Raw genomic sequence first — 25495 nt, 5'->3', positions numbered from 1 at the left:
CCAGAGGCTGTTAAACAGAAGCACAGGTTAGGTCCTTGTCTTCAAGGAGTTTATAAACAGGACCCGCCACATGCAGGACTGAAGGAGCCGGTGGGGCGTGGTCAGGGCCCCAGGGCCAGGCCTCACCCACTTGTGGCCCCTGCAGTGAGATGCTCTTGCCTGTGCTTTCTGACAATCCTCACGAGAGTCCTGTGATAGCCAGCAGAGGTGGGGTTAAGGCTCGTATTTCCAGATGAGGAACCTGGGACTTAGTTTCTGGGAGTCGACCATCGGTGGCAAAGATGAGAAAGTGTCCTTGGGGGTCTGCATGGTATTCCTTCTGAAACACGGGAGATCCGCCTCACTCAGGAGGTGGACAATTTAGACACAGAGCAGAGAGTTCACAGTCCTGACCTCAGAGCTGTCCCACCCGCTGCCGGCTGTAGAGGCCGCCAGCCCTTACCTTCCCCACCTCTCTCCCCTGCACCCCACTTAAAGCACTCGTGGGACACGCCTATTCTGCACAGTGACGTGCACTCCCTTTCAGTGTGACTCACGCCTGCAGTGCCGTACACACCCTCACTACCAGTTACAGCATCTCCACCAGCCCCTCGGCTTCCCTGGCGACGTCAGCCAGGGCCCTGCCCGGGGTGTGACGTCACAGGGCTGGACCCGCTCTGCTGGGAGGGTGGTCCAGCCTGGTGCCCAAAGGCAGGCACTTCTCTCCCTCCTCAAGCCTTTTTCTCCTTCAGGCCTGAGGTCAAGGGTCCGCTGCCTCTGCTGCAGGTCTAGACGTGGGCACTTTCCAGGCTCCGACGGCCACCCAGCTGCCCTGTCCCAGCTGCCGTCTTCTCAGTTCTGTCTCCTGGGGGCCTAACCGAGCACCCCCTGCCGCCTCCACCCTGCGGGGCTGATGACTCTCCTGGATGCAGTGAGGTCCTGGCTGGATCTTCTGAGAGGTCCAGGGGGTATGGTTGCCATGATACACATTGTCAGCCCCTGTCCCCTGCTCCCCTACCTTAAGGAACTCCCTGGAACGGAAAAGGCCCCCTCAGCTGAGTGGGGGCTGGGAACCACAGAGCGCCCCCAACCCCGGGCCGGAAGCCCTGGGACGCCCTGCGGGCTTGCGGCTCAGGTCTGCTACTGTCTTGGAGGAGCAGCGTGTGAAGAGGTGCACTGGTTTCGGGGTAACAGAAAGCTCTGCTCCCCGTCCCCTGGAGCTGTCAGAGTCAGTGGTAGGGTGCACGGAATCAGGGACCCTACCCTGTCTTTCTGAACTCTGGCTTACTAATGCTAGAGTCCTCTTCTGGAATATTCGATCATCCAAACACTGAGCCTCAGTTGCCACATGCCAAGCCCCGGGCCAGAGTTACACACAACATTCCACGGAGTCTGCTCAGCAGCCCTGCGGGGGGCGTGTTTACGCGGACTCCAGGAGCCAGACACCCGCCCAGGGCTCGGCCGGGCTGACCAGCTCACAGAGCTAGATGAACCGAAACTCTGAATTCTCTGGATTCCACGCTCCTCACACAGCAGCGCAGCAGGGAAGGCCCGACTTCACGCGGCTCGCGACTCAGTCCGCGCGGCGGCCGCGCCGCAGGCTTCGGGGGCGGAGCCAGGCCCGGCGCAGAGGCGGCCCCAGACCAGGGCCTTCGCCCCGCCCTCCCGGGAGGAGCTTCCTGCGCAGGCCTCGCGCAGCCCCGCCCGACGGCGCCGCAGCGGGCAGGGCTTCCGGGAGGCGGCCGGCCGGGCGCCCGGGCTGGACCTCCTCCGCGTGGGCGGCGGGCCTGGGGCGGGGCGGGCCTGCGGAGCGCGTTCCGGCTCTGGGGTCCCGAGTGCGCGCTGTGCCTGTAGACAAGCCACTTGGCCTCTCTGGGCCACGTCGGGGGCGCAGCCTCCTAACTCGATGGGGTTAAGAGGTGGTAGCAGAGACTTCCGAGCCCCGGAGGAGGGGGTGCGGGCCTGTTCTCCCTGCGCCGCGGGCGGCGTGGAGCGAGAGCGTGACTCAGACGCCCTGGGCACCCAGTGCAGGCGCGGCCGCCGCAGCCCCCGGCCTCCCTTTGCCGTTTGCTTGCAGGAGCCCCTGTCCCTCACCGAGGGCGGGACGGAGGCCTGGCTCCCAGCCCGGGGGACCCAGCTGCCCTCTGACCCATCTGACCTCGCCCTGAAGGTTGCGTAGGGCCAGGCCCCAGCAAGGCGGGAGATCGGAGGGGCAGGAGAGAAGGCCATGCCCCTCCCCCGCGGATGCCTTCCCGCAGGTTCGCCCCCCACACCGCGGAGCGCCAGTCCCTTCGCCCTGCCTGAGTTTCTCCCGGGGCGGGGGGGGGGGGGGGCGCTTCCGGCCTCCGTGCTCACCCACGGTTTCAGTCTCAAGCACAGCCTTGGCCCCACCCTTAGGCCTGGGCGGCCGGGGCCAGGGACACACACGCGCACACACACACACCCCCAGAGCTGCTCCTCACACGCGCGCACACACACACACACACACACCAGGCCAGGGACACGGACGAATGCACACACCCTGACACACCAGGGCCAGGGATACGTGTGCACACGCACACACACACTGACACACACCCCCAGAGCTGCTCCTCACACACACACACACACCAGGGCCAGGGATATGTGTGCACATGTATGCACACACACACCAGGGCCAGGGATATGTGTGCACACACACACACACACCCTGACACACCCCCAGAGCTGCTCCTCACACACACACCAGGGCCAGGGATACGTGTGCACACGCATGCACACACACACACACACACCAGGGCCAGGGATACGTGTGCACACGCATGCACACACACACACCAGGGCCAGGGACACGTGTGCACACACATGCACACACACACACCAGGCCCAGGGATATGTGTGCACACACACACACACCCTGACACACACCCAGAGCTGCTCCTCACACACACACACACACATACACACACACCAGGCCAGGGACACGGATGCATGAACACACACACCCTGACACACACCAGGGCCAGGGATACGTGTGCACACGCATGCGCACGCGCACACACACCCAGAGCTGCTCCTCACATCCATCTGGGGAGGGCAGACCCACTGAGCTGTGCCAAGAAGGGAGGTCAGGGTGTGTGGGGAGGGGTGGGGGGCAGCCTAGCTATCCGGGGGTGGAGGGGAGGTGGGGAGAGGCCCGCACCCCCAGTCAGCACTCTGCGCTGAGGCTGAGGCCCGAGGCTGGGCCCACGCCACCTCTCCCTTGACCTTGGTGGTGTCATTGCTCCCTTGGGCCTCAGTCTGTTCAAGGTGGGGCTCACTGGGTGACCTGGGGACCCTCATGACCCAGAACCAAAAGCTCTCCTGACACCGTCATGGGATTCAGTGAGCGTCGGCCCTTCAGGTGTGTTTGCAGGAGACACGCTCGGCTCCAGACCGCAGAGCAGACGGCAGGGCCAGGCAGGTGGAAAACTCCCCCTGGCGTGTAGCCCAGGCGCTGTGCCTGCTGGGTGGGCCCCAGCCAGGTCCGGGGGACCGCAGGCAGCCTGGCAGCCACAGGGAGCTGGCCGGGGCCTCCCAGCTCAGCTGCCCCCACCCAGACTCCAGAATCCTGTCTGCTCAAGCCGGCAGACGGGACAGGGAGCTGTGGGAAGCTTGTGGAGGTTTGTTGGGACCTTGGAGCTTCTCGGCAGTTGCAGCCCTGGGTAGAGGTGGCCGTGCCAGCTTCTTCCTGTCCCCTGGCCGAGTGGGTGGTCCTGGAACCCTTGTGGAGGGCTGGGGGGCTGCAACTGTCTGCATGGCCAGGTGGGCAGAGCTCTGGCAGGTGTGGTGGCTCGGATGTCCCTGTGTCTGCTCCTGCTCGCTGCCAGCCTCCACCTGGTGACCTTGGGCGGACACACCCTGGCTCAGGCCTTGCTGTGTTCCTCTGGGACTGTTGGGCTCGCCTCCTGGAAGGACACGAAGCCACACCCACCAGACCTGGGAAGTACAAACTCTGCAAGCCTGCAGGACTTGGGGCTGGGGGGCAGGACATGTCCCAGGGTCCCTTGTGCTGGAAGCCAGGGTGGGCTTGTACCACCTGCCTACTCCTGGCCACCGTTGCTCCCGGCCGGTCTCCCTGGAGGCCCTTCCCAAAGCCTGGAGCTGCTTTCTGGAATGTTTACCCACAAACATTTTAATGTTGCTGGTCGGTTCAGTGGGGCTTTGGGAACTGAGAAAACCCCTTTGTGGCTTTGCCAGGTTTCGTGTAGACAGCCACCCGGTCCCTCAAATCCCTCCCACTTGGGGCCGTCGGACCCGGGAGGGCCGCCGTGCCAGGTGCGATGGACTCACGCCCCACCAGAAGGCTACTCAGAGGGCATGACCCACTGACCGCACGTCACTGCCGACACGGGCGGGGAACACGGTCCGTCTGGGCAGAGGAGTGGTGGAGATAAGACAGGGCATGACCTCGACTCCATGACAGCCAGCAAGCCCGCTCCAGGAACCCAACTGCCGTGACTCACAGCCCGCCAATCAGGACACCAGGCTGCCTGCCTTTTCCAGCCAAACACACCTGTAACCTGCCAGCCATCTGTTGGGCCACACCCCTGCCCTAGCCGTTCCCGAGAGAAATACAAACCTCTTTACATGGGTGCGTGTGGGAGCTCTGTGGCTCTGCCACGGGGAAGCGTGCACGGCCGTGTGCTGAGTACAGACAGCATGGATGCACACGGGCACACCCGCCCGGGGAGCCATGCCCCACCCCCCGCCCCTGCCAGGCTTGCCGCTGCCTCCCGCCCCCACCCCCAGTGGAGATGACAGAAGAGGCCCAGCAGACGGCGGCGTCCAGGGGGCCAGGGAGCTCCCTCGCCCTCAAGAGAGCAAACAAAGACACTTGAGCCCGCCTCGGCCCTGAAGTCCCTCGGGGTATACTGCAGTGGGAAGGGACGGAGAGGTCCCTAGCAAAGCCACGGGTCGTAGCTGAGGGCCCTCCATCCAGGGCAGCCTGGCCAGACGCTGGCCTCGTGGGCCCACCCAGCTTGGAGGGCAGCCTGGCAGTGGTGGGCAGGCAGCCCCAGAGGGAGGCCCGGAGAAGGACAGTGTGCCCCGGGACCCGAGGGCTGGGAGGAACGTCAGGAGCGGGTGCGTGGGGAGAGACGTCCAGGGGATGAGGGCTCACCCTGGAGGGCGCAGAGGAGACCCACTCTCGCCCTCCTCAGCCCCACATGCAGTATGTTTCTCTGCGAGTCCTGACCCGGGCAGTGGCCTGGACTGAGCCTGGCACAGCCCCGCGCTGCCGGGTGGGGCCTGGCACTCGAATCAGGACCTCGGCGGTCACACTGGGGCTGGGGGCTGGGTCAGCCAGGCGCCCACCTCCCTGAGTCAGCGTTCACATCTGCAGCTTCAGCAGAGGACCCCCCCCACTCAGCTCCCAACATCAAGGGCTTGTTCCAGGCCAGTCTGCAGACCCACAGACTCAGACTGCTGGTTTGGACAGGAGAGAAAAAGAGTGAGTCCCGTGGGGAAGCAGAGAAGGGCAGGACCCGACCCTCACGACCTGGGACAGCTGGCTGGGGGGAGGGGGGTGTCTGGCTGGGGCAGAAACCGCCTTCTCCATCCTTGGGTGAAGCCGCACCCAAGGTGCCGGGCAGCTTGCCCAGCCCTGCTCGCTCCTGCAGAGGCTGGGCTGCAGGACAGGGCGGCTGGGGGGGGGCTGCCTGTCTGTCCTTAGTCACCTCTGCATGCGGGGTGACACGGCTGGGGGCCCTAAGCCCCTCTGGTGAAGCACTCCCGCCTCTTCACCCCAATCCAGGAGTGACAGGTGGGCACGGAGTACTCCTGTCACACTTGGGGGGTCCCCGGGTGCTGGGCTCCTGGACGCAAGTCCCAAGGACCCCTACCTCTGGGTCACAGCTCATCGCCAGACTGGCTGAATGGGAGGCCCAGGGCCCTTCCACCTGGGGGTCCCAGGGGCTGCACTGCATGGACGTGAGCATCCGGGGCCACTTGAGGGCGGCTCTTAGAGGGGCAGGGATGAGGCCAGTGTGAAGGAGGAGAGACGTGGGCGTTTCTGAGGGACCCTCTTTGTCTCGGAGGCGCCGCTCAGCGATGTGGTTGGATGTCCAGGGCGAGCCTTCTAGGCAGGGCTTACCGCCAGGAGAGCTGAAGGTCAGAAGGTAAAGGGACCTGGCCCTGTCTACGCAGCCTGGACCACCCAGCGTCCACAGTGAGGTTGGGACACGGAGCAGCAGCTGGGCGCAGAGGGACCCCTGCACGGAATCCAGTCGCTCCGCCTCAGTGCCAGCCTGTGCCTGCCGCCACCCAGACAGGTGCCACCCCGCGCAGGGGAGGGGTCGCGCCTCCCCGTCGGTTCCCCTCCATGCTCTTCTGGGCTGAGCCTGGCTGGTGGCCCTGCCAGGACATCACGGTAGGGAAGGAAACAGCGGCAGGGGCGCCTGGCAGTGAATGATCTGCTTGTCCCCACCCGCCACCTGAGGCGCAGAGGGAGGCGAGGCCGTGCCAGCGGCTAGAGGCGAGGGGCTTGGCTGTCTGGAGCACCCCCTCGTCTCCTGCACTTGCCCCCTAAGCAGAGGGGCTTCCTGCCGGCCCCCCGGGCTGCAGCCAGACCCTGCCACAGTCACAGCCCACAGCCAGGGGCTGGGCTGTCCACAGAGATTTCACCCTGACCCTCCCCACTCACCCCAGAGCTCCAGAACCAGTTCCTGGGCTGCCAGGGGCCTACAGGTGCCCCACTGGGACAGCCTGACCCAGCTGTCTGCAGGGAAAGCTACAGATCACTGGGGCAAGGGGCAGGCGGGGCAGAGCAGGGGACCGCCCTCCACCGGCTTCCCAGGCGGCTCCAGCTTACCCGCCCCGCCTGGCCCCCAGGCCTGATCCTGAGATCCTGGCAGCAGCCCTCTCCTCTTCTCTGTCCCGGCTGGGTGACCCTCCACTCCTCCCAGCAGGCCGGCTCTCCCTGGAATCAGCCCGTCTCCCCGCACGCCACAGGCCTGCTGGACCGCGGCCCGCCTCCCATCTGAACCAGCACCCTCTCTCGCCCTTAGTCTGCTCCTGGAGGAACCCCTGTGAAGGCTCGCCTCTAGGAAGCCTTCCTGACTCACCCAGGACCGCCCGGTGGGCCTCCGCATCCAGCCCCAGCGCGCCCGCCCCACACACACCCCGCCCGTCGCCGGGGCCCTGCTGCTCCTGCCGAGGGGAGTTTGTCTTGCTGACCATGCCCACCACGGCCTGGCTGTGTTCTGTCTCCCCCAGTGGGTCTTCCTGGAGTCACGTTTCTAATAAAGGAGCAGCTTCCACGTCCAAGCTGTCTGGAGCTGGACCGGGTGGCCTGGGATGACAGTGACCTCTCTGAGGATGGAGGCTTCAAACGACAGTCGGTCATTAGTAACAGGTGCTGCTAGCATCACTTTTGTATCCATCACAATAAACAGGCACAGTAAACAGGCATCCATAAACGTCTGTTAAATAAATACTAACACAAGTCACTCCCATCCTAGAGTGGAGAAGGCAATGGCACCCCACTCCAGTGCTCTTGCCTGGAGAATCCCAGGGACGGAGGAGCCTGGTGGGCTGCAGTCCACGGGGTCGCAGAGTCGGACACGACTGAGCAGCTTCACTTTCCCTTTTCACTTTCATGCATTGGAGAAGGAAATGGCAGCCCACTCCAGTGTTCTTGTCTGGATAATCCCAGGGACGGGGGAGCCTGGTGGGCTGCCGTCTGTGGGGCTGCACGGAGTCGGACACGCCTGAAGCGACGCAGCAGCAGCAGCAGTCACTCCCTTCCTGCAGTGTGTGCTCGTCTCATCAGCGTGGGGGTTTGTTCTGACGGGCCAGCCGGTTGCGTCATCCTGTTGTTGGACGGTGCTTACTGGGAGACCTTGGCAAGGAGGGCCGTCTTTGGGCAAGAGGACCTGGCTTCTCCACGGGGAGAGGGCAGTGTCTGTGACGAGCTCGGGGTGCTGGGTGCCGGCCGGAGCTCCAGGGAGCACTCTGGGGTCGGGAGGGCAGGGTGACGTCTCACAGGCCAGATCGGCTCCTGGTGCCCAGCTGCCGCCCTGGCACCTCGTCCCTGAGCCTCCCCTGGGCTGGACCATCCCAGAGCTGCCTTGGCCAGGCTGTAGGAGGGGTGGGGAGCTGGTGAATCTGGGGGCCGAGCACCACGCTGGGCAGTAACAGCATGAGTCCCCAGGAAGGAGCACCTTCAGGTGGCGGAAAGTCTTCCCCTAGCCATCTGAGTCCTCCTTGTCGAGGAGGGGTTTCCTCTCCCCCCTCCTTCATTGAGGGGGCTTTGGGATCCCAGGGCAGGGAGGCCTAGGTGGGTGGTTCTATGCCTTTGCTGGTTGTGTGTCCCAGCGTCTCCCAGTGCCAGGCACGGAGGAAGGAGACAGAGGCAGCCTGGGCGGGTCCCAGGCCCGAGAGCCCCTCAGGGCCAGCACTGCCTGCGCCCACTCCACCCGCAGCCCGTCCACTCGCGCCGCGCTGGTGTCCTCTGGTGCACTTGCTGGAGCGTGGTGCTGGGCCTTCCCGAACGTCTGCTCAAGCCAGTGTGTTGGCCCACTCCCCAGGCTGGCTGTCCAGGGGCCACAGGTTGAGAAGCACTCTCACACATCGCCATGGAGGCCTCACCGTGGCAATGCCCACACCCCACCGGGACAGCATCCTTGCAGACCACAGGCCCCAGGGTACCACTGACCTTTCCCCAGGAGCAAACCAAAGGGCAGAGATTCCTCGATGGCACGGCGCCTTCTGCTTTGCCCATGTCCTTCCTCACGATGTATCCTCATGATCTCTGGGGCTCAGATTTTTCAGTGTCTGCCTCCTTCCTTGAGTATGGATCTCGGCGGGCAGAGCTCGTCCCTGGGAGGTTCACTGCTTCTGGAGCGCCTGTGGCAACCTCGGGCGCAGGGTAGATGCTCCGCCAGCCTTTGGACCATGAGGGTGAGTGATGCCGGGTTGTCTCTGAGTCGGGAGTGGGTCCTGAGCCTCTGACCTTTGGGAGCGCACCTCACCATGGTCCAGGAGCCCAGAGCCTGCGGGGCTGACAGAGTGGGGTCCAGAAGATTCACTGCCCGGCTCCGGTGCCAGCTGTTGGGGCTGGGAGTGGGGAGGGCTTGTCTTGAATTTGCCCCCCGCCTGCCTCCCCCGTCTCTGTCCTTCAGTTCCCAAACCTGTGACGTGAAGACAGTGAGAGCACCTGCCTCCAGAGGCCGTGGGGAGTCGGAAGTGAGTCGCCGTGGCAACCGTGCACCTTCATCTAGCGCTTCTCAGGGGCCGCACGCCATTCTGGCGATGGACACAGACAAGCCTGTTCAGTCTGTTACCGATTCCTCACTACAGATGAAGCAGAGTCTCCGTGCTGACTGGCGTCACACAGCTCGTAAGCGGCAGAGGGGGCCGATCCGGGCGGTCTGCTTCCATTCACTGGACCGTGCCAGCCACGGACTCGCTCCAGAAGATGCCAGATTCCAGCCATCTCAGGAGGCTGCACAGCTGCCCTGAGGGCCCAGCCCCACTCCACCCCGACTCGCCCCAGGACCGTTCCTGCGGCCAGCCCTGGGGAACTCCCCGGGACGAGGACGGGGGATTTCTGGGACAAAGGAGAGAGATTCCTAGTGGCTGGGAAATGGTCGCCTTCCACGTGGCCTGCCCTGGTGGGGGCGCTGCTCCGGCATGGTCCTGGAGAGGGGGTCTTTGTTGGGGAGGCTGACCCACGAGGGGCCCAGGAGGGTGGGGTGGAACAGCAGGCGCATGGCCTCAGCGCAATCTACACGGTCTCCTGAGACCACCTCCCCCAGCAGCTGCCGCGGGTCTGAGGGCTGGGCCCTGGCAGGTGGGCTGGGCCAGGGTCACGGGCCAGGCAGCCGCGAATGTCCATCTCTGAGCATCTGGTTCCACCTAGTGGCCTCTGATGTCCCCACGGCCCCAGAGAGCCAGGGCTGTGGCCGGCAGGGGGCGGCCTCTCTTCAGTGCGGTCACTCAGTCGCGCCCGGCTCTTTGTGACCCCGTGGACCACAGCACGCCAGGCCTCCCTGTCCATCACCAACTCCCGGAGTTCACTCAAACTCACGTCCGTTGAGTCGGTGATGCCATCCAGCCATCTCATCCTCTGTTGCCCCCTTCTCCTCCCACCTTCAATCTTTCCCAGCATCAGGGTCTTTTCAAATGAGTCAGCTCTTTGCATCAGGTGGCCAAAGTGTTGGAGTTTCAGCTTCATCATCAGTCCTTCCGGTGAAGACCCAGGACTGAGTTCCTTCAGGGTGGCCTGGTTGGAGCTCCTTGCGTCCAGGGGCCTCTCAAGAGTCCTCTCCAGCACCACAGTGGCATTGCCCAGGTCGGGGATTGCGGCCCGCCCCCTCCGAGGGGCAGCTGATGCGCACACACAGAGCAGGGGAAGCAGAGGGCTGCCGCCTCATCTCCTCATCACCGACTGCCTGTCCCGCGTGCGCCTGGCCCTGGCACTTGGCCTCTCTGGCCGCAGTCCCCATGGTTTCCACGTCTGAGAAAGAAGACTGTGGGTGTAGACACTCTTCAGGATCCCTTTCCTGCTACGTGATCAAGGGGCTGAGTTTCAGCTCTGGAGTTGGACAGACCTGCAATTTGGATCCCGGCTGTGTGTCCCTGGGCAAGTTACTTTGCCGCTGAGCTGCGGTAGCAATGTAAACACAGAGTATGATGGTTCTATCCAGCAGCCTGGCCCAGTGAGTGCTCACGAAGCCCAAGGCTAGCAGCAGCAGCAATTGCCTGTCCCCTGAGGCAGGGCGGGAGCCTTGTCCCCCCAACCCCGTGTGCACGGCCGGACTGAGGGTGGGCGGCCCCGAGGGCCCCACAGGTCTGAGTGCTGCCGCCCGTGGGGCCTGGGGAGGCGTGTCCTGTGGGCGGCACAGAGCGCCCTGTGTCCAGCAGAGGGCCCTGCCCTGTCCTGCCTGGCTGCCGCGGGCGGAGGGACGGGGGGTGACCACTGGAGCCGGCTGGCGATGCCAGACGCCCGCTGGGGGCGGGCCCAGCAGCCAGCTGCCCATCGAGCTGGGCCCGCACTCGGCCCGGCCTCGCCTCTGTGTGCGGGCAGCCGTGCCACTCCTCCGGCCATGCGGTGGCTGTGGCCGCTGGGCGTCTCCCTTGCCGTGGCGCTGGCAGCCGGGCCCAAAAGGGCCCCTGGGGGGGTCCGCCTGCAGCAGGGTGGGCACCAGCCTGCGGCCCGGGAGCAGCCGGACCGGTCCAGGCGAGGAGCTGAGTGGGAGGACGCCAAGAGGTTGCAGCAGTACGTGCCCGAGGGGTGGGCTGAGTACCCCCGGCCCATCCGCCCCGCCGCCCCGCAGCCCACCCAGCCCCGGGTGGCCACCAGCCCCTCCCCGGACTGGGCCAGAGCGACTGGGGGCAGCGGGCAGGAGCCCCAGGGCAACGTGACGGGGACGCCCGGCCGGCGCCTGCAGGTGCAGAACCCGCTGTACCCGGTGACCGAGCGCTCCTACGGGGCCTACGCCATCCTGCTGGTGGCCCTGGTGCTGTTCGCCGTGGGCATCGTGGGCAGCCTGGCAGTCATGTGCGTCGTGTGGCACAGCTACTACCTGAAGAGCGCCTGGAACTCCATCCTGGCCAGCCTGGCGCTCTGGGACTTCCTGGTCCTCTTCTTCTGCCTCCCCATCGTCACCTTCCACGAGATCACCAAGCAGAGGCTGCTGGGCGCCGTGTCCTGCCGGGCGGTGCCCTTTGTGGAGGTGAGTGTGTGGCCGAGGAGAGCCCACGGGATGAGGGCGGGGGAGCTGCCAGCGCGGGCGGAGAGGGTGTGTGAGGCCCCCCACGCCTGTCTCGCATCGCCCCCAGGTTGCTCAGGGCCCCCGCACCCCAGCCCGGCTCCCGCCCCCAGCAGCCTCAAGGCGGCCCCCTTCTCTCCACACTGAGAGCTCCCTCCCCTGCCTTAACCCCTCTGTCTTTCCACCCAAGAAATGGCTCTTCCCTGAGCCCCCTCTCTGCCCCTCAATTTCCTGCCCCCTCAATTGGTGCCTGAAGGGAGATCCCAATTCCCTGCAGAGCCCCACCCCCCGAACCAGTCAGGCCTGCACCCACTCCCGGGAGTGCAGACATGGAAGGGGAGGCCCTCGCTCCCCAAGACCCTCGTCCCTGCCGTCACCCTTGTTGCCTGCTCCATGCTCTGAAAGTGGAGCCCTGGTTCTGGGGCTGCAGCTGAGGCTGGGGCGCACTGGGGTGTCCCTGGGCAGGTCAGACCCCCTTTCCTGTTTCCTGTCTCCCAGCCGGGGGTAGACCAGGCAGCCCTTCACCTCTGGGCCCTTCCTCACTGGGTGCTGATGGGCGTGCAGACCAGGAGAGAGTGCAACCGAAGCAACGCCAAACACACCGAAACGAGGGCACTTGTGTGGGCACGGGAGGCCGCCGTCTGTGCAGCGGCACGGAATCAGCCAGCAGCCTTGAGCGTCACTTACGGGGGACTCGGGGGGAGCCATGAGGGCTAGAGTGGCCGTGTCCCCCCAGAGCCGCTCTCCTCCCGGGGGCTGAGCGAGTGGCTGGCTGGCCTGAGCGTCTGAACGCTGCCGTCTTCCCGGTCCTCACCACGTCCCATGAACTAGTGATGAGTTCTCATCCGGACGGACTTGCTGAGGCTCAGCAGGCGGCACAGCCTTCTTCTGCCCTCCCCAGCCCAGGGCGACCACCCAAAGGTGCTCAGACCTGAAGGAAGCTGCCCAGCTGGGTGTAGCTTTGCATGTCAGTTACCTGGAGCTCGGAGCCCTGCTGAGCCATGGGGGTCAGACACGGGGCCTTGGAGGCGTGCAGACCAGCGGAGTGACTGGGGTGGGGCACTTCACCTGCCTGGCCCCCTCATGGGTGACGGGTGATCCGCGTCACCGTGGCTGAGTGAACTCTCGAAGGACGACAGGTGTGACAGCTGGGCCGGTCTGCTTCTCCGGGTGGCCTGACCCTGGGCCTCTCCGGCAGGGCAAGGCAAGACAGAGAGCCTGTGTCTGTGCCCCACAAGGCTACAGTGTGCTTGGAGTTAAAACGATTCAAGTGATGGTTTTTACTGGAAAGGTCTCAGGGGAGGGAGAGGGCGGCTCCCTGTGAGGCCTGTCTGCAGAGTTGTGGCCGAGGGGAGCCGGGCCCCGCCCAACTGGGATCCCGCACGCCTGCCCCCTCCACAGCCTGGAGGACAGGTGGCCATGAGCCCTCCCTGCAGGCTGGGTGTCAGTGAGAGGTGAGGGACAGATGTGCTGCTGGGCCCTTTCGTAGGGGCCCCAGGAGGCCCTGGAGCGGCGGAGTGAGCTGCAGGGTTCCGGGCGGCTGTTCTGGGAGGAAAGGAGAGGCTGTGTTGTTTTCCTCGGGCCTGCCCGCAGAGGGGCGGGGCCCCCACAGCACGCCCCAGCGGGGAGGGGAGGTGTGAGCGGGGAGCCCCCCTCTCCCTGGCACTCGCCTCCTCTCTGCTCACAGGGCGGTCGTCCTGTGCGCTGGGTGAGCAGGCTGAGCCCGGGTGGGCCAGTCTGCTTCCCTGAGTGGCCCGACCCTAGGCCTCTCTGGCAGGGCAAGGCAGGACAGAGAGCCTGTGTCTGCGTCCCCCAAGGCTACCCGCCCCCTCCCCCACGCACGTGGGGGACACGGGCATCCACAGCCCGGCAGGCCCAGGACCCCTGCATCCCCGCATTCATCCTCGGGACGATTCCTGAAGTCCCAGGAGCGTGGTGCTGACCCCCTCTCCCCACCCCGTGCCCCGTAGGTCTCTTCCCTGGGCGTCACCACCTTCAGCCTCTGTGCCTTGGGCATCGATCGCTTCCACGTGGCCACCAGCACCCTGCCCAAGGCCAGGCCCGTTGAGCCGTGCCCATCCATCCTGGCCAAGCTGGCGGTCATCTGGGTGGGCTCCATGACGCTGGCCGCGCCCGAGCTCCTGCTGTGGCAGCTGGTGCGGGAGCCCAGTCCCGCCGCGGGCGCCGTGGACACGTGTGCCATGAAGCCCTCGGCCCACCTGCCCGAGTCCCTCTACTCGCTGGCCCTGACCTACCAGAGCGCCCGCATGTGGTGGTCCTTCGGCTGCTACTTCTGTCTGCCCGTGCTCTTCACGGCCACCTGTCAGCTGGTGACGTGGAGGGTGCGAGGCCCGCCGGGCAGGGAGCCAGAGAGCCGGCCGGGCCTGCAGGAGCCGCCGGGGGCCCGGCCCAGCAGCACCGTGGCAGGCCTGGCCGCCGTGCACGCCCTCTGCGCCCTCCCCGAGAACGTGTGCAACGTTGTGGCCGCCTACCTGTCGGCCGCTCTCACGCGCCAGACCCTGGAGCTGCTGGGCCTGGTTACGCAGTTCTCCACCTTCTTCAAGGCGGCCGTGACGCCGCTGCTGCTCCTGTGCGTGAGCCGCCCACTGGGCCGCGCCTTCCTGGACTGCTGCTGCTGCTGCTGTGGCGAGGGCTGCGGCGGGCAGGCGGCCCCCGGCGGCCCCCGAGCCAAGCTGCACACGGAGCTGTCCGCCTCCGGCTACTTCCACAAGCCCCGAGAGGCGCCGCCGCTCCTGGCCCTGGGCACGCCCTGCTGAGGCCCAGCCGGCCTGCGGTGGGGGAGCTCTGCCCAGAGGTGGGCTCAACTCCCTAGGTGGGGGTCCGGGCCTGCTGGAGCCCCTCCCTGCTGTGCCGGGGCCTGCCCACCCATGCGCTCACTGGGGTAGTGGTCCTGCAGGCCCTTAGAGCTGCCCTGAAACTCTCCGGAACCTCACCTGGCCTCCCCCCCCCCGCCCCGCAATCTGGAGCCTGACCGAATCGCCCGTGTGCCCCTCTCTGCACCATGCCCCCAGGACCGGGCTCCTCCCTGGGAACGGCTGGCCCCACGCTGCATGCCTCCTCTGGGCGCCGTCCCCCCCGAGAGGACTCGTGTCTTCGTCCGCCTCCTCCTCCGATGTACCCCCGGTTGACCCATCTCCCCCGGCCCCCCCCTCCGCTCAGGCGCTCCCCCGTAGAAGGCCCTTCTTGGAAAACAATAAACTGGGTAGGACCAGCCCTGTGCCCGTGGGCCTTTCTTATGCCACATCCCGGCAGTGCCCAGATGCATCTGGGCTTTGCCCTCCTGGCCACTGCCAGCCCCCCCGGTGTCCTGTCCAGCCTGGGGCACCATGACTTTGAGGGCAGAGTGAAAGGAAGGGCGTGGGGGCTGGGGCCCTGTGCCCTTGGTCAGGCCTGAACCCAGCCGTCCCCAGTAAGAAGGCTGGAAACTTATCTCCCATGGAGCACCCTCTCACTGCTCCTCCCTCCACACAAAGCTCCCGTTCGAGGGTCTGCCTCTGAGAACAGCTCTTGTCTGGCTTCTTAGAATGGACTGTTCAGCCCAGACACGACCCAGCCGCCTGCCCTCCGCCTGCCCCCACCCCACACCCTCCCCCCCCGAGTCTTCTTTCCTCTCACTGGTTCCCCCCGCAATGGGGGCCTTCCAGAGGCCCCTGAGCCTCGTCTGGGCCCAGAGAGTTTGGCACAAGGTCAGCCAGAGGGGCACCTTGGCTGAGGCCCCAGGAGCCTGCCCTCCCATGTGACATGCAGCTCTGGGTCTCCTGGAGGGGGTCCCCGCTGCCAGCTGTGCCTCGATCACCCGCGGGCCCAGGAGGGTCCCCAGGGCAGGGGCAGGGTGGTAGCGTGCCCGAGGCTCCCTTCTCCGCTAGTCACCCACCCACAGCCCTTGGCCTCAGCCTCCATCCCCCGCGCCCCGGGCTCTTAGCGGCCTTGTTCTCTCTCCCTGGCACTCACCCCCAGGACGGGTGATGCCCAGGGAGAGGGAGCCCGTTGCTAGGTGATGGCGCTGCCGGGCGCACTCTCTTTGTGCTGTGAGAGGCAGGCAGCCCGCACAGTGACTGAAGCCCCCAACCTCGTCTGCAGTAGCTTAGGACGGAGGGGGAGCAGGCTGGGGGTGGGCCAAGGGTAGGCCGGGTGCTGGGTGCCCTCCCCTACTTCCTCTCCGCACCACCCCCCCAGTCCCAGATGCACCAGCAGCTTCCTATGGGATATGGGGGGCGGTGAAATGGGGACGAGCCGGGCCGGGGGGGGGCCCACCACATCCTGTCTGGGGGCTCTGCCAAGGGGCACCCTCGCCTCTCTCAGCTCAGAGCCGTGCGAGGAGACGGCCCCGAGGCCCAGCTCGCCCTGCTGCCCCAGGCAGCCAACGTGAGTGGCTTGCAGGATTAGTCAGCCAGCAGGCCAGCGGGCCTTGGGAAGGAGCCACGGTCCCTCTGGCCTGGCCAGCTGGGGGAACAAAGCGGCATTTGTTGCTTAGGGGTCCTGGGCTGGTTGGCAGTGGTGAACAGTGGACTTGAGTTGGGTCTTTAGGGGATACCAGCCAGCTGGGAGGGGCCAACTCACTGAGCCCCCCACCCTCCCCCACACCTGCAGTGAGAATTGCCTCCCTTGGGCAGACTGGACGCAGGTCCTGGACCCCAGTGAAGCGGGACGAACCCCTCACAGAGGCCTGGAGTCACTGGGGGCCTGAGACAGGACTCCTAGAGCTCCGGGCAGGAGACCCAGCATCCAGCACCTTCCCTCCCGTCCTCGCCTGGGGGTGCAGTTCTGCAGGGCGGCAGAGGGCCCCACCCCCACCGCGGCGCATGAATCTGCCGTCTGTGCTATGGGCGCCTGCTGTGTGCGCTGGGCAATCTGTCCTATAGGCAGGCGCCTGCTGTGTGCGCTGGGCAGGTGGGTGCCTGCTGGCTGGTGAGCAGCTCACCCTGTCTCAAGTCCTGCCCTTCTTGGAGGACACGGGAGGCCAGAAAGGCAGGTCACTGGGTCCCCCCATCCTGTCCTCCAGACCGTGGGGTGCTGGTCCTGCCCCAGCGCCCCAGGCCATGGCATCGCCAGCCACCGAGGAGCCAGGAGGACCAGCCTAGCCCTGGACCCCCTTGCCCATTCCCAAGGGGCTGGTCAGCGCGCATGCACGCTCCGTTGTGTCTGACTTTGCACTCGCTTGGATTGCAGCCCACCAGGCTCCTCTGTCCGTGGAATTTTCCAGGCAAGAATACTGGAATGGGTGGCCAATTCCTCCTCCAGGGGATCTTCCCGACCCAGGAAGATCTAGTCTCCTGCATTGCAGGCGGATTCTTTACCACTGAGCCACTTGGGAAGGCACCCCAAGGTCACCTGGCTCCATTTGCCAAATTCCATCAAACTCCGCGGCAGTGGGGACACTGCCTCCCTTTCGTTCTGATGAACGGAAGGAGCCTCCAGGAGAAAGCACGGAGCACGTACCGAGCTCAGAGCCACCAGGGGAGGCCCGCCTCGCAGGACCCTGGAAGCTGCTTTCTCTCAGCATAGGATGGATGAAGCCTGCATGTAGGGCCGTCCCATTTCTGGGCGGAGGGGAGCCCAGTGGGGCGGGGATTACGGTAAAACTGGGTCAAGATGGCCCCGGATTCGGGAAGGATTTTCGAGAAGCGGGGCGCAAGGCTCTGAGCTGCTTTGGAGGTGAGGGGGGCGGGTCTTGGTGGAAGGAGGGAGGGTGCGGCCTCTCCTGGGAAACCAGCAGCCCTGACACCAGCGGGCGGAGCGGGTCGGCTGCGGGCTCCGCACGCGCCCCAGGGCCCTTCACTGGCTCCGCCAGCCAGCTCGGGCTGCAGGCGGAGCCTGGAGGCACTGCGCGCGGCATCCCGCGCGGAGGCGCGGCCGGGCAGGTGGTGACACCGGCGCCCTCGGGGCCGCTGGCAGCTCAGAGCCGGGGACCAGAGGAGGCGGCGGCAGGCAGGAGCCGGGCCGCACGCGGGGGCCGCTCTGTAAAGAGCCATTGTGTGTCGGGGCAGCGCGTGCCTCCCGCTGGCTGGGTGCGCCTGGGTGGAGGGCTGGAGTCCTGAGCCTGCTGGGCCACCGGGGGCAAAGAACCCACACCATGCAACCCCCCAACACAAAATTGTCGTTTATTCTTGTTAGGAGGCAAAAAAATGTACAGTTACAAGAATCATCTTCCAAACAGAGGTTAAATATGAGCAGAAAAGTGTAAAAAAGGAATAGGGACATCACTTTACAAATCATTAAATTAAATAAACCAACAGAAAACAAAAATCCAAAGAACCAACCCCCCATGCTGAGTTCTCTCCTTGTGCAACTCTGCAAAATGAGAACAGAAAGTGAGGTGGCCCGTGGAGGAGGGGGCCTGAGGGGCAGGAGCTGGAAGCCGGCCGGCCCAGCGGGGAGGGCGGGGGGCGGGGGCACCTTGGAGGCGGCCCCTGCCCTCCGCCCGGCTGGGGCCGAGAGGGGAGTCCCTGAAGGCTCCCGTCTGCCTGTGACACCCAAACACTGCAGGGATAGATGAGGCTCGGACGGCCGCCCCTGCCAGGCTGGTGCCTTTCCGGGCGGCCCGGCCCTAGCCGACCCCCGGCTCCCTCCTGCTCTCTCCACCGCCCCCTCCCTGATCCTGGCTGGGCCCTGCAGCATCAAATGGTTGATTTTAGTCTTTGCTTAAATTAAAAAATTAAAATATATATACATATATATACTGTACACACAGGACAGTAACAGTGTGGGAAAGGGGAGCGGAGAGGGGCGGGGGCGGAAAACGGAGCGGGGAGGGGGAGGTTAGGGGGCGGGCGGGAGCCATTCATTTTACAGTCAAATCAGGAGTTCAAACCTCAGCAGAACGGGGCTCTGGGGCCCCCGGAGGACCCTCCCCGCACTGAGTAGGGAGGGTGGGCTTGGGGGGCCGCAGGGGGAGGGGGAGCTCGGCTTCAGGCCGGGAGGCGGCCCCTGGTCCGAGGGCGCGGCCGCGGTCTCAGCTTCTCCGAGACTTCGAGTGCTGGATAAGCCACTGCAGGGTGATGTCTGGGAGACAAGGGGGCGGGTCACAGGGCTTCGGGGCTGCTTTTCTTGGGGAGAGCGCACACGGGGGGCGGGGGGCTGCAGCTGGGGTCACCCCAAGGGCGTCCCAAGCCCAGTCCCAACGTCAGACCTGCTCCGGGCCGCGCAGGCGACAGAGACCCAGGGAGCTCGCCCGAGACCGCACACCAGTGGGGGCAGGGCGGGGGCTTCTTGCCGCCGATCCCACCCGGGGAGCCCGGGGCCTCCCCTCCCGCCCCGCCCCGCGGACCCGCGCACCCACCGATGTTGTCCTTCTCTTTGCAGGAGATGGAGTAGCAGCATATCTCTCGGTCCTGGATGGCAGACAGGCTCCTGCGGGGACCACGCAGTCTCCTGAAGCGGCCGCCGGGGGGACTGGGGGCTTGGGGCCGGCAGGGGACCTGGGACTGCGGGGGCGGGGGCGGGGGCGGAGGGGGCGGGGGGAGGGGGCGGGGGCGGAGGGAGGGGGCGGAGGGAGGGGGCGGGGAGGCGCGCGAAGGGCGGGCCCGCGGGCGCCACCGCGCGGCGGGTGCCGGAAGCGCGCGAGCCCCTCGCTCCACGCCGCGGGCAGGGGCGGGGCCCACTCACATTTTCTCGATCAGCTCCTTCTCATCCAGCGCTCCCGGGAGGTCTCGCTTGTTCCCCAGGACGAGCACCTGCCGCGAAGAGAGGACAGGGCTCGGACCAGGGCTGCCGCGGCCGCCCCGGAGGGGGTGGGCCCGGGGGCCTCCACACCGCCCCACCCGCGCAGAGCCGGGCCCGCCCGCCCACTCCACGCGGGGCTGACCGGGATGCCCTGCAGCTGGGGCTTGTCCAGTAGGTTGTGGAGCTCATTCTTGGAGGCCTCAATCTTCTCTTGGTCAGCGGCGTCCACCATGTACCTGGGGGACGGCAGGTGGGGGTGCAGTTGACCCCACAGGCCGGGGTGGGGGTGGGAGCTGCCACCTGGGTGGGCTCAGGAAGGGGCTCCGATGGGACAACCTGCACGGACTACGGGGGGCCTGCCCGCGTCCCGCCCCGGACAGACCCCGGAGAGGCTGCTGCTCGCTCGGCCAAGCTCGGCAACACGGGTCCTGTGAGAAGAGGCCCGAGTCCTTCAAAGAAAGAGTGACCCTCTTCTGTTCTCATGGGAGGGCTAGACAGGGGGGAGAAAGCTGCAAAGGGGGCGCTAACAGACTTTATGCTCAAAACACTTTTAAAGAAATCACACTGGGGAGTTTCCTGGTGGTCCCGGTGGTTAGCACTGGGAGCTTCCGCTGCAGGGGGTACCGGTTCCATCCCTGGTCCAGGAACTAAGATCTCGCATACCACATGGCCAGAAAACTTAAAAAATAATAATAACAGTAATAAAAAATCAGGTTACAGGGTGTAAGATAGGCCACAACGATATACTTTACAACATAGGGGATAGAGCCAATATTTTGATGTAACTGTAAATGGAGTATTACCTTTAAAATTGTATAAAAATTTTAAAATCAACTTAAAAACAATGAAAGCTAAACGGTCGTTTGGGCACATCTGCACATCTGCATGTTGTGGTTGTCGCTATTTTTTTAAAAGCAAGGGAGGGAACTCCCTGGCAGTCTAGCGGTTTGCCAAGGGCCGGGGTGAGGGAGACGGGAATCCTGCAAGATGTGTGGTGCGCCAAAAAGGAAAAAGGAAAAAAAGGTGAGGGAATGAACCGCGAAATCACATAAAATTCAGGACATAGGTGAGTCTGAGTCGGGGGAGGTCCACGCGGAGGCTTCCGCACGAGGCGGTGGTGATTCCGGTCTCAGGCTGGACGGTGGGTGTCCAGAGGGTCCGTCTTAGCAAAGGCAAGCCACAGCGGCGGCAGGGGCTCGCGCGGCCGGCGGGGCCCGCGCACTCACACGATGGCGCTCACTCCGCGGCAGTAGCGCTCCCACATGCTGCGGAAGCGGGGCTGTCCCCCGATGTCCCAGAGCTGGAGAGAGGGCCGGGCGTCAGCGGCGGGCTTCCCCCCAGCCCCGGGCGCCCCCCTCTCCCGGGGCTCCTCGGCGCCGGTTCCCTGGGTCCCAGGCGCCCAGCTCCCCTCTGCCCCGGGCTCCGCTGCGTGGGCGCCCGGGCTCCTTTCTGCCCACTGACGGCCCCTGGCCCGCGCGCACCTTGATGGTCACGTTCCCCTTGGTGATCTTGCGCATGTTGAAGCCCACAGTGGGGATCATGTCCTCGTTGAACTGTCCTGACTGGAAGGGAGAGTCAGAATTGGGAAAGGGGCAAAAACGGCAGGCGCCGATGGGCGGCCCCTGCGGCCACGGACCAGGCAGTGGGGAGCCTCTCCTGCCTCCCCCTCCCCGTCTATCCTCTGGAGGAGCAGGTGGGGGAACAGTCGAGGTTCACACTTGCACAGGCAGTGAACGTTCACGTCAAATCCGGGAGGGCAGGTCAGCCACACCCCACATGCAACGCGCAGCAAGCCGTTTCTGGGCTTCTTTGCGCTGTACCCATTTGTAGGATGGGCGGTCCTCCCTGGGACCTCGCCAGGCGGAGAGCTCCTCAGGGACTAACTCCATTTCCCACAACCCAGTTTCAGATTCTAACAATTCTCACTTCTCCCCTCTAAACTGTCTCCATGATCTCTAGATTGTTCTAAACTAGCCACAGGCCTCTAACAAGGCCTACAGTCAGACTTGTACAGAACTCTGCCCAAGGCCGTCTCCAGAAAATAACCCTCTGCTCCCCCCAGGACACAGGCTGAAGGCGATGCGGCTTCCTTAACCCTGAACCTGAGGGGACAGCCTTGCTCCTCTGTGATGCCACCTTCGGTGGTGGCAAGCGTCATTTGCCTCCGGCCATACCATGTGGCCAGGGACTCTGGTCACTGGCCACAGTGGGGACACGGTGTCTTCTTGTTCAGAGCCTGCGAGCGTGAACCAAGTCCTCGGGGCCCAGCTGAGTGAGACAGACGGATTCCCTTTCCATCTTCAGGAGTCATCAAGGCCCTCGGACATGAGCAGGGGCCGCGCAAGACGCATGCTAGGGATGAGGCGGGTCGAGGGGCTTCAGAGACCCTGAGAGAGCACACAGTGTGTCCGCGCACATTGGCGAAAGGGTCTCTGGTTTCTGTCAGATATCAAAAGGGTCCAAGAGCCTCTAAAAGTGAGGAAACTCAAGAGAAAGGGAGCACCCTGAGGAGGTGGCTTCGCTTTTGGCTGAGGAGGGCAATGCATGTGTAGTTAACCTCTGCAGACCCCGGCAAGGTACGGGGGGCGCACCCCTACCCCGAGCGGCTAAGAACAGAGAGACCGAGGATGAAAGCCCACTTCTCATTTGCCACTCTTCATGGAGGAGCTTGGACAGACTTCTGACCTCTCTGGGCCTTGAAGTTTCCTTCTGTGAAATGGGGCAGAGGGGTTTGGCTTCCTAGAAACTGGCCAAGAGGGCTCACAAAGAGCTTGGAAATGGTTTCCATACGTGAGGAACCATCACTGCTCCCTGGCGACCAGAACACCCACAGGCTCTCGTAGAAATGAAAAGCCCAGCCTGGCAGAGGAGGGTGCTAGGAGGACCCTCAGGGGGGCAGGCTCCCTGCCCCGGGATTTCCAGGTCAGCAGTGAATCAGAGCTAAGCTGGAACCAGTCGCAACTTCATTTCCCGGCTAAGGCCTCAGATCTCACAAGCTCCTCCTTGAAGGTCAGCAGGAACCCTGAAGTTGCCTAGTGGAGTGCCCCCTCAGACTTGAATCCCCTCTAGCTCATCCTTCCTGGGTTAGCTACAGCACTCTGAAGTTCTTTATGAGTCAAAAATCCATCTTCCCAAGTTTGCCCCTGGGTACCCCAAGATCAGTTCTTCCATTGACAGTCATTCACACTTCAAAGTATTTGAAAACATTTGTCCTCTAGCTTCCCCTGGGCAAAACGCCTCCCACTTGCAGGCGGCACAGCCTTTACGGAGCTTGGGGTTCTCAGGAGCACCGGAAGTCTCTCAACGATGCTGCCCAGCTCACATTAGCCCGCTGAGCAGCTGACACATAAACTCGATTTCCATCTACAGTCAGACTCAGAGACTGAGCAGAAAAATCAAATGGGGAAAAGCTGAGACAAAGGCCAAATGAAGAGGCCAGCGGGATTCAGAAGCTCAGTGGTGGGCACAAGGGCAGAGCCCAGGGTCCGGACTCTTGTTTCTTTCTGAAAGACACTCCACTGAGATCATAGCCGGGTATGGCCCCAGAGGAGCTGAGAACTCTGGACTCGCCCAGATGTGGGCACTCCCACTGCGGCCCACAAGGATGGGTGTTCCTGGGAAGCCTCTTTCCAGGGAATCGAGGTTGCACTTTGGGGGGGCGCGAGCGAGGTGGCACACTTCATGCCGTGAAGATGAAGGTGTGGCTGGGGGTGGGCGGCAGCCTCCCTGTGCACCTCAGACACTCCTGACCCTGGTGGTGGAATCTGTGACTCTGGGATTCCGTTCTGACCTGCCAGAGCCTCCTGCTCTCTGGACACGACCAGGACACAGGAGCGCCTGGGCGCCTGCGGATCCCTGCCGGGAACACGGCTTTGTAGCCGCTCCAGGAGGAGGCGCGTCCCTGGGTACCAGAGGTGACGCCCAGGCTGAGCCACGAGAGCAGCGGCAACCGGCCCCTCCCGGCCTCACCGCGGTCATCTCCCAGCCAGGCACCTGGCCCCTGCTCCTGGAGCCCGAGCCCAGGCCAACGCCAGGTCTAACCAGGGGTCTCCCTCGGAGGGCAAGAGCCTGTACAGATAGGAGCCCAGACACCATCCTGCCAACAAACCCAGCCTGGGCCCCACGGGCTTGTCCTGCTGGGTGAGCGGCCAGGAGCCCCCAGGCAGAGGTCATCACAAACACGTTTAGGAAGGGGAGCCAGTGCCCAAAGACACTATGGTGGGGAATCTAACCCCAGCCTCCCTCCACCCTTCTCTTCGAGGGTGCGCAGAACCGGCAGGGGAGGTGCCCAGGCCCGTGGTCACACTTCTCCGCTGACCCATCTCATGCACGCCCGGTCTACGGTTCTCAGAAAACCCAGGCAGGGCACAAGCCGAGCCCTGCCCAAGCCGCCCTCAGCCCCAAGGGGCCCAGCGCAGCCGGCTCACAAACGCCTGCCGGGCCGCGGCCTCCACTGCGGTTCAGCTTGTCTTCCCCTTTTCTGAGACACATTTTAATTCCTTCCCCACCACCGCCTTGACTCTGAAAGGCTCACACTCGCCCACCCGGGTCCCGGAGCCACTCACCCCTCTGTCCTCAGAGTGGACCTGCCCCCCTCCCTCCACCCCATCCTCTGGGTCCCCACCTCCTCTGCAACTTCCGGGCCAGGCGGGGCCTCCGAGCTCCTCGGGGTGCCGTCCATCCCCCCCGGACCTCCAACTGGGCAGAGGTTCCCGTAGAGGAGGCGTCTGGGATGGAGCCCTGGGCCCCGGGTGGTTCCCGCTCCCCCCAGAGCATCCCTCTCCCCACCACCATTAATAGCGCCAGGGTTTCCCCTTCCGGCCAGGCGGGGCTAACCCCCCGGGGTGGGGCTTGGGCCGCCGGGCCCCCCTGCCCAAGCTGCAGGGCATCCCACCCCGCGACCCTCCCCGCGGCAGGCCCTGCACTTTCGCCCCGTCATGCGCCGGGCTGCGGTGCGGAAGGCGGGCCGTCTCCGCGGGCGGCGGTCCCTCGGGCCTCGTGACACCCTCGGAGCCGCCAGTCCCGGGCCTGGGCCGCGTCCCCTGTCCCCCGCCCTCCGCGCCCTCGGTGCCATCCCGGCCCGGGCGTGCGCCGCCGGGGCCCCGGGGCCGTGCTAGGCCCCGCGCCTCCACGCCGGGCGGGGACCCGCTCAGCCCGGCGCGGCGGGGGCTCGGGGCCGGCGGCCGTACCGCGATCACGTTGACGAAGGTGGTCTTGCCGGAGTACTGCAGCCCGACCAGCGTGAGCTCCATCTCCTCCTTCCAGAACAGGGCCTTGAACCAGTCCAGCAGCTTGTTGAACAAAGCGATCATGGTCGCTGCGCCGGCCGCGCCTGGTGCCGGCCCCCCGCCGCCCCTGGTGCCCTCGCGCTGCGGCCGGAGCGGCCCTCCCCGGTGCGGCCCGGCTCCGGGCTCGGTGCGGGCGGAGGCTCGGCAGGAGCGCGCGGCGGCCGACGACTCGCTGCCGGGATCGGCGCGCCGATGGGTGTGGCCTCGGCGCGTCCTCCCCCCGCCCGGCCGCCGTCCTCCTCGGCGCCGTCCTCCGGCTCCGCCCGCGCGGCCGGCGGCCCTGCTCGCCCCCGAGCGAGCGCGCTCCTCCGCGCCAGGCCGGCGGGCCGAGCCGCGGAGCGTTGGGCGGGGCGCGCCGGGCCCGCGGGCGCGAGGGGGCCCTGGGGAAAGGAGCTCCGGTTGCTTTTCCCCTTCGCGAGCCGCCGCGTCCTGACGGGCACTCGTCCGGTCTTGCAGGCAGTGGGTCGGAGGTGGGCGAGGGCGCCGTCCAGCGGGAGCATTTCCAGGGTGGACGAGGGTGGAGGTCTCTGAGATCTTTTGTTCCCTGGGTCCTGGCCTCTGAGCATCTTTGGGTACCGAGCCCCGATCTCTCAGAGGGTACCCCGCGGAGAGGAACAGCCGCCAGTGAGCGCTTTGTCAACCACGATGTACCAGAACCCGCTGCTTATAAGCCTCTGGCCCAGAGAGGCTTTTACTAGGACCACCGTATACTAGGCAGAGAAGATCCTGCCAGGCGGTTTCTCGTGCGGCAGGCTCGTGGCAGATGGAAAAGCTGGCCTGGGCTGGGTAAAAGCCACAGCTGCGCTCGGGAGA

The 25495-nt window shown here is 65.2% G+C and overlaps 2 protein-coding genes across 2 annotated transcripts; one reads left to right on the top strand and one right to left on the bottom strand.

Moving 5' to 3' along the window:
* Nucleotides 1-11045: 11045 nt before the first annotated feature.
* GPR37L1 (G protein-coupled receptor 37 like 1) lies at nt 11046-14488 on the top strand. The gene is made up of 2 exons (XM_052654255.1): nt 11046-11675; nt 13682-14488. Exons 1-2 carry the CDS (start codon nt 11046-11048, stop codon nt 14486-14488), a joined length of 1437 nt encoding a protein of 478 aa, XP_052510215.1.
* Nucleotides 14489-17817: 3329 nt separating this feature from the next.
* ARL8A (ADP ribosylation factor like GTPase 8A) lies at nt 17818-24773 on the bottom strand. The gene is made up of 7 exons (XM_052653741.1): nt 24584-24773; nt 20876-20956; nt 20621-20694; nt 19537-19630; nt 19338-19405; nt 19012-19082; nt 17818-18734 (listed from the first exon to the last, which is right to left on the bottom strand). The coding sequence occupies exons 1-7, from the start codon at nt 24704-24706 to the stop codon at nt 18685-18687; spliced, it is 561 nt and encodes a 186-aa protein (XP_052509701.1). The 5' UTR covers nt 24707-24773; the 3' UTR covers nt 17818-18684.
* Between the last annotated feature and the right edge of the window lie 722 nt (nt 24774-25495).

Source organism: Budorcas taxicolor, chromosome 16 (genome assembly GCF_023091745.1).
Source record: "Budorcas taxicolor isolate Tak-1 chromosome 16, Takin1.1, whole genome shotgun sequence".
Classification (NCBI taxonomy): domain Eukaryota; kingdom Metazoa; phylum Chordata; class Mammalia; order Artiodactyla; family Bovidae; genus Budorcas; species Budorcas taxicolor.
The sequence above is the reverse complement of the archived record's forward strand: the minus strand, read 5'-3'. Positions and strand labels throughout refer to the sequence as shown.

Bases quoted from the DNA above. Each gene is read 5' to 3' on its own strand.
- GPR37L1 (XM_052654255.1), top strand. From the start codon at position 11,046: ATGCGGTGGCTGTGGCCGCTGGGCGTCTCCCTTGCCGTGGCGCTGGCA. The intron at 11,676-13,681 runs GTGAGTGTGTGG...CGTGCCCCGTAG, and splicing joins GGGCGGTGCCCTTTGTGGAG to GTCTCTTCCCTGGGCGTCAC.
- ARL8A (XM_052653741.1), bottom strand. From the start codon at position 24,706: ATGATCGCTTTGTTCAACAAGCTGCTGGACTGGTTCAAGGCCCTGTTC. The intron at 19,083-19,337 runs GTGAGTGGGCCC...TGGTCCCCGCAG, and splicing joins AAGGAGCTGATCGAGAAAAT to GAGCCTGTCTGCCATCCAGG. The intron at 18,735-19,011 runs GTGGGTGCGCGG...CTTGTCTCCCAG, and splicing joins CAAAGAGAAGGACAACATCG to ACATCACCCTGCAGTGGCTT.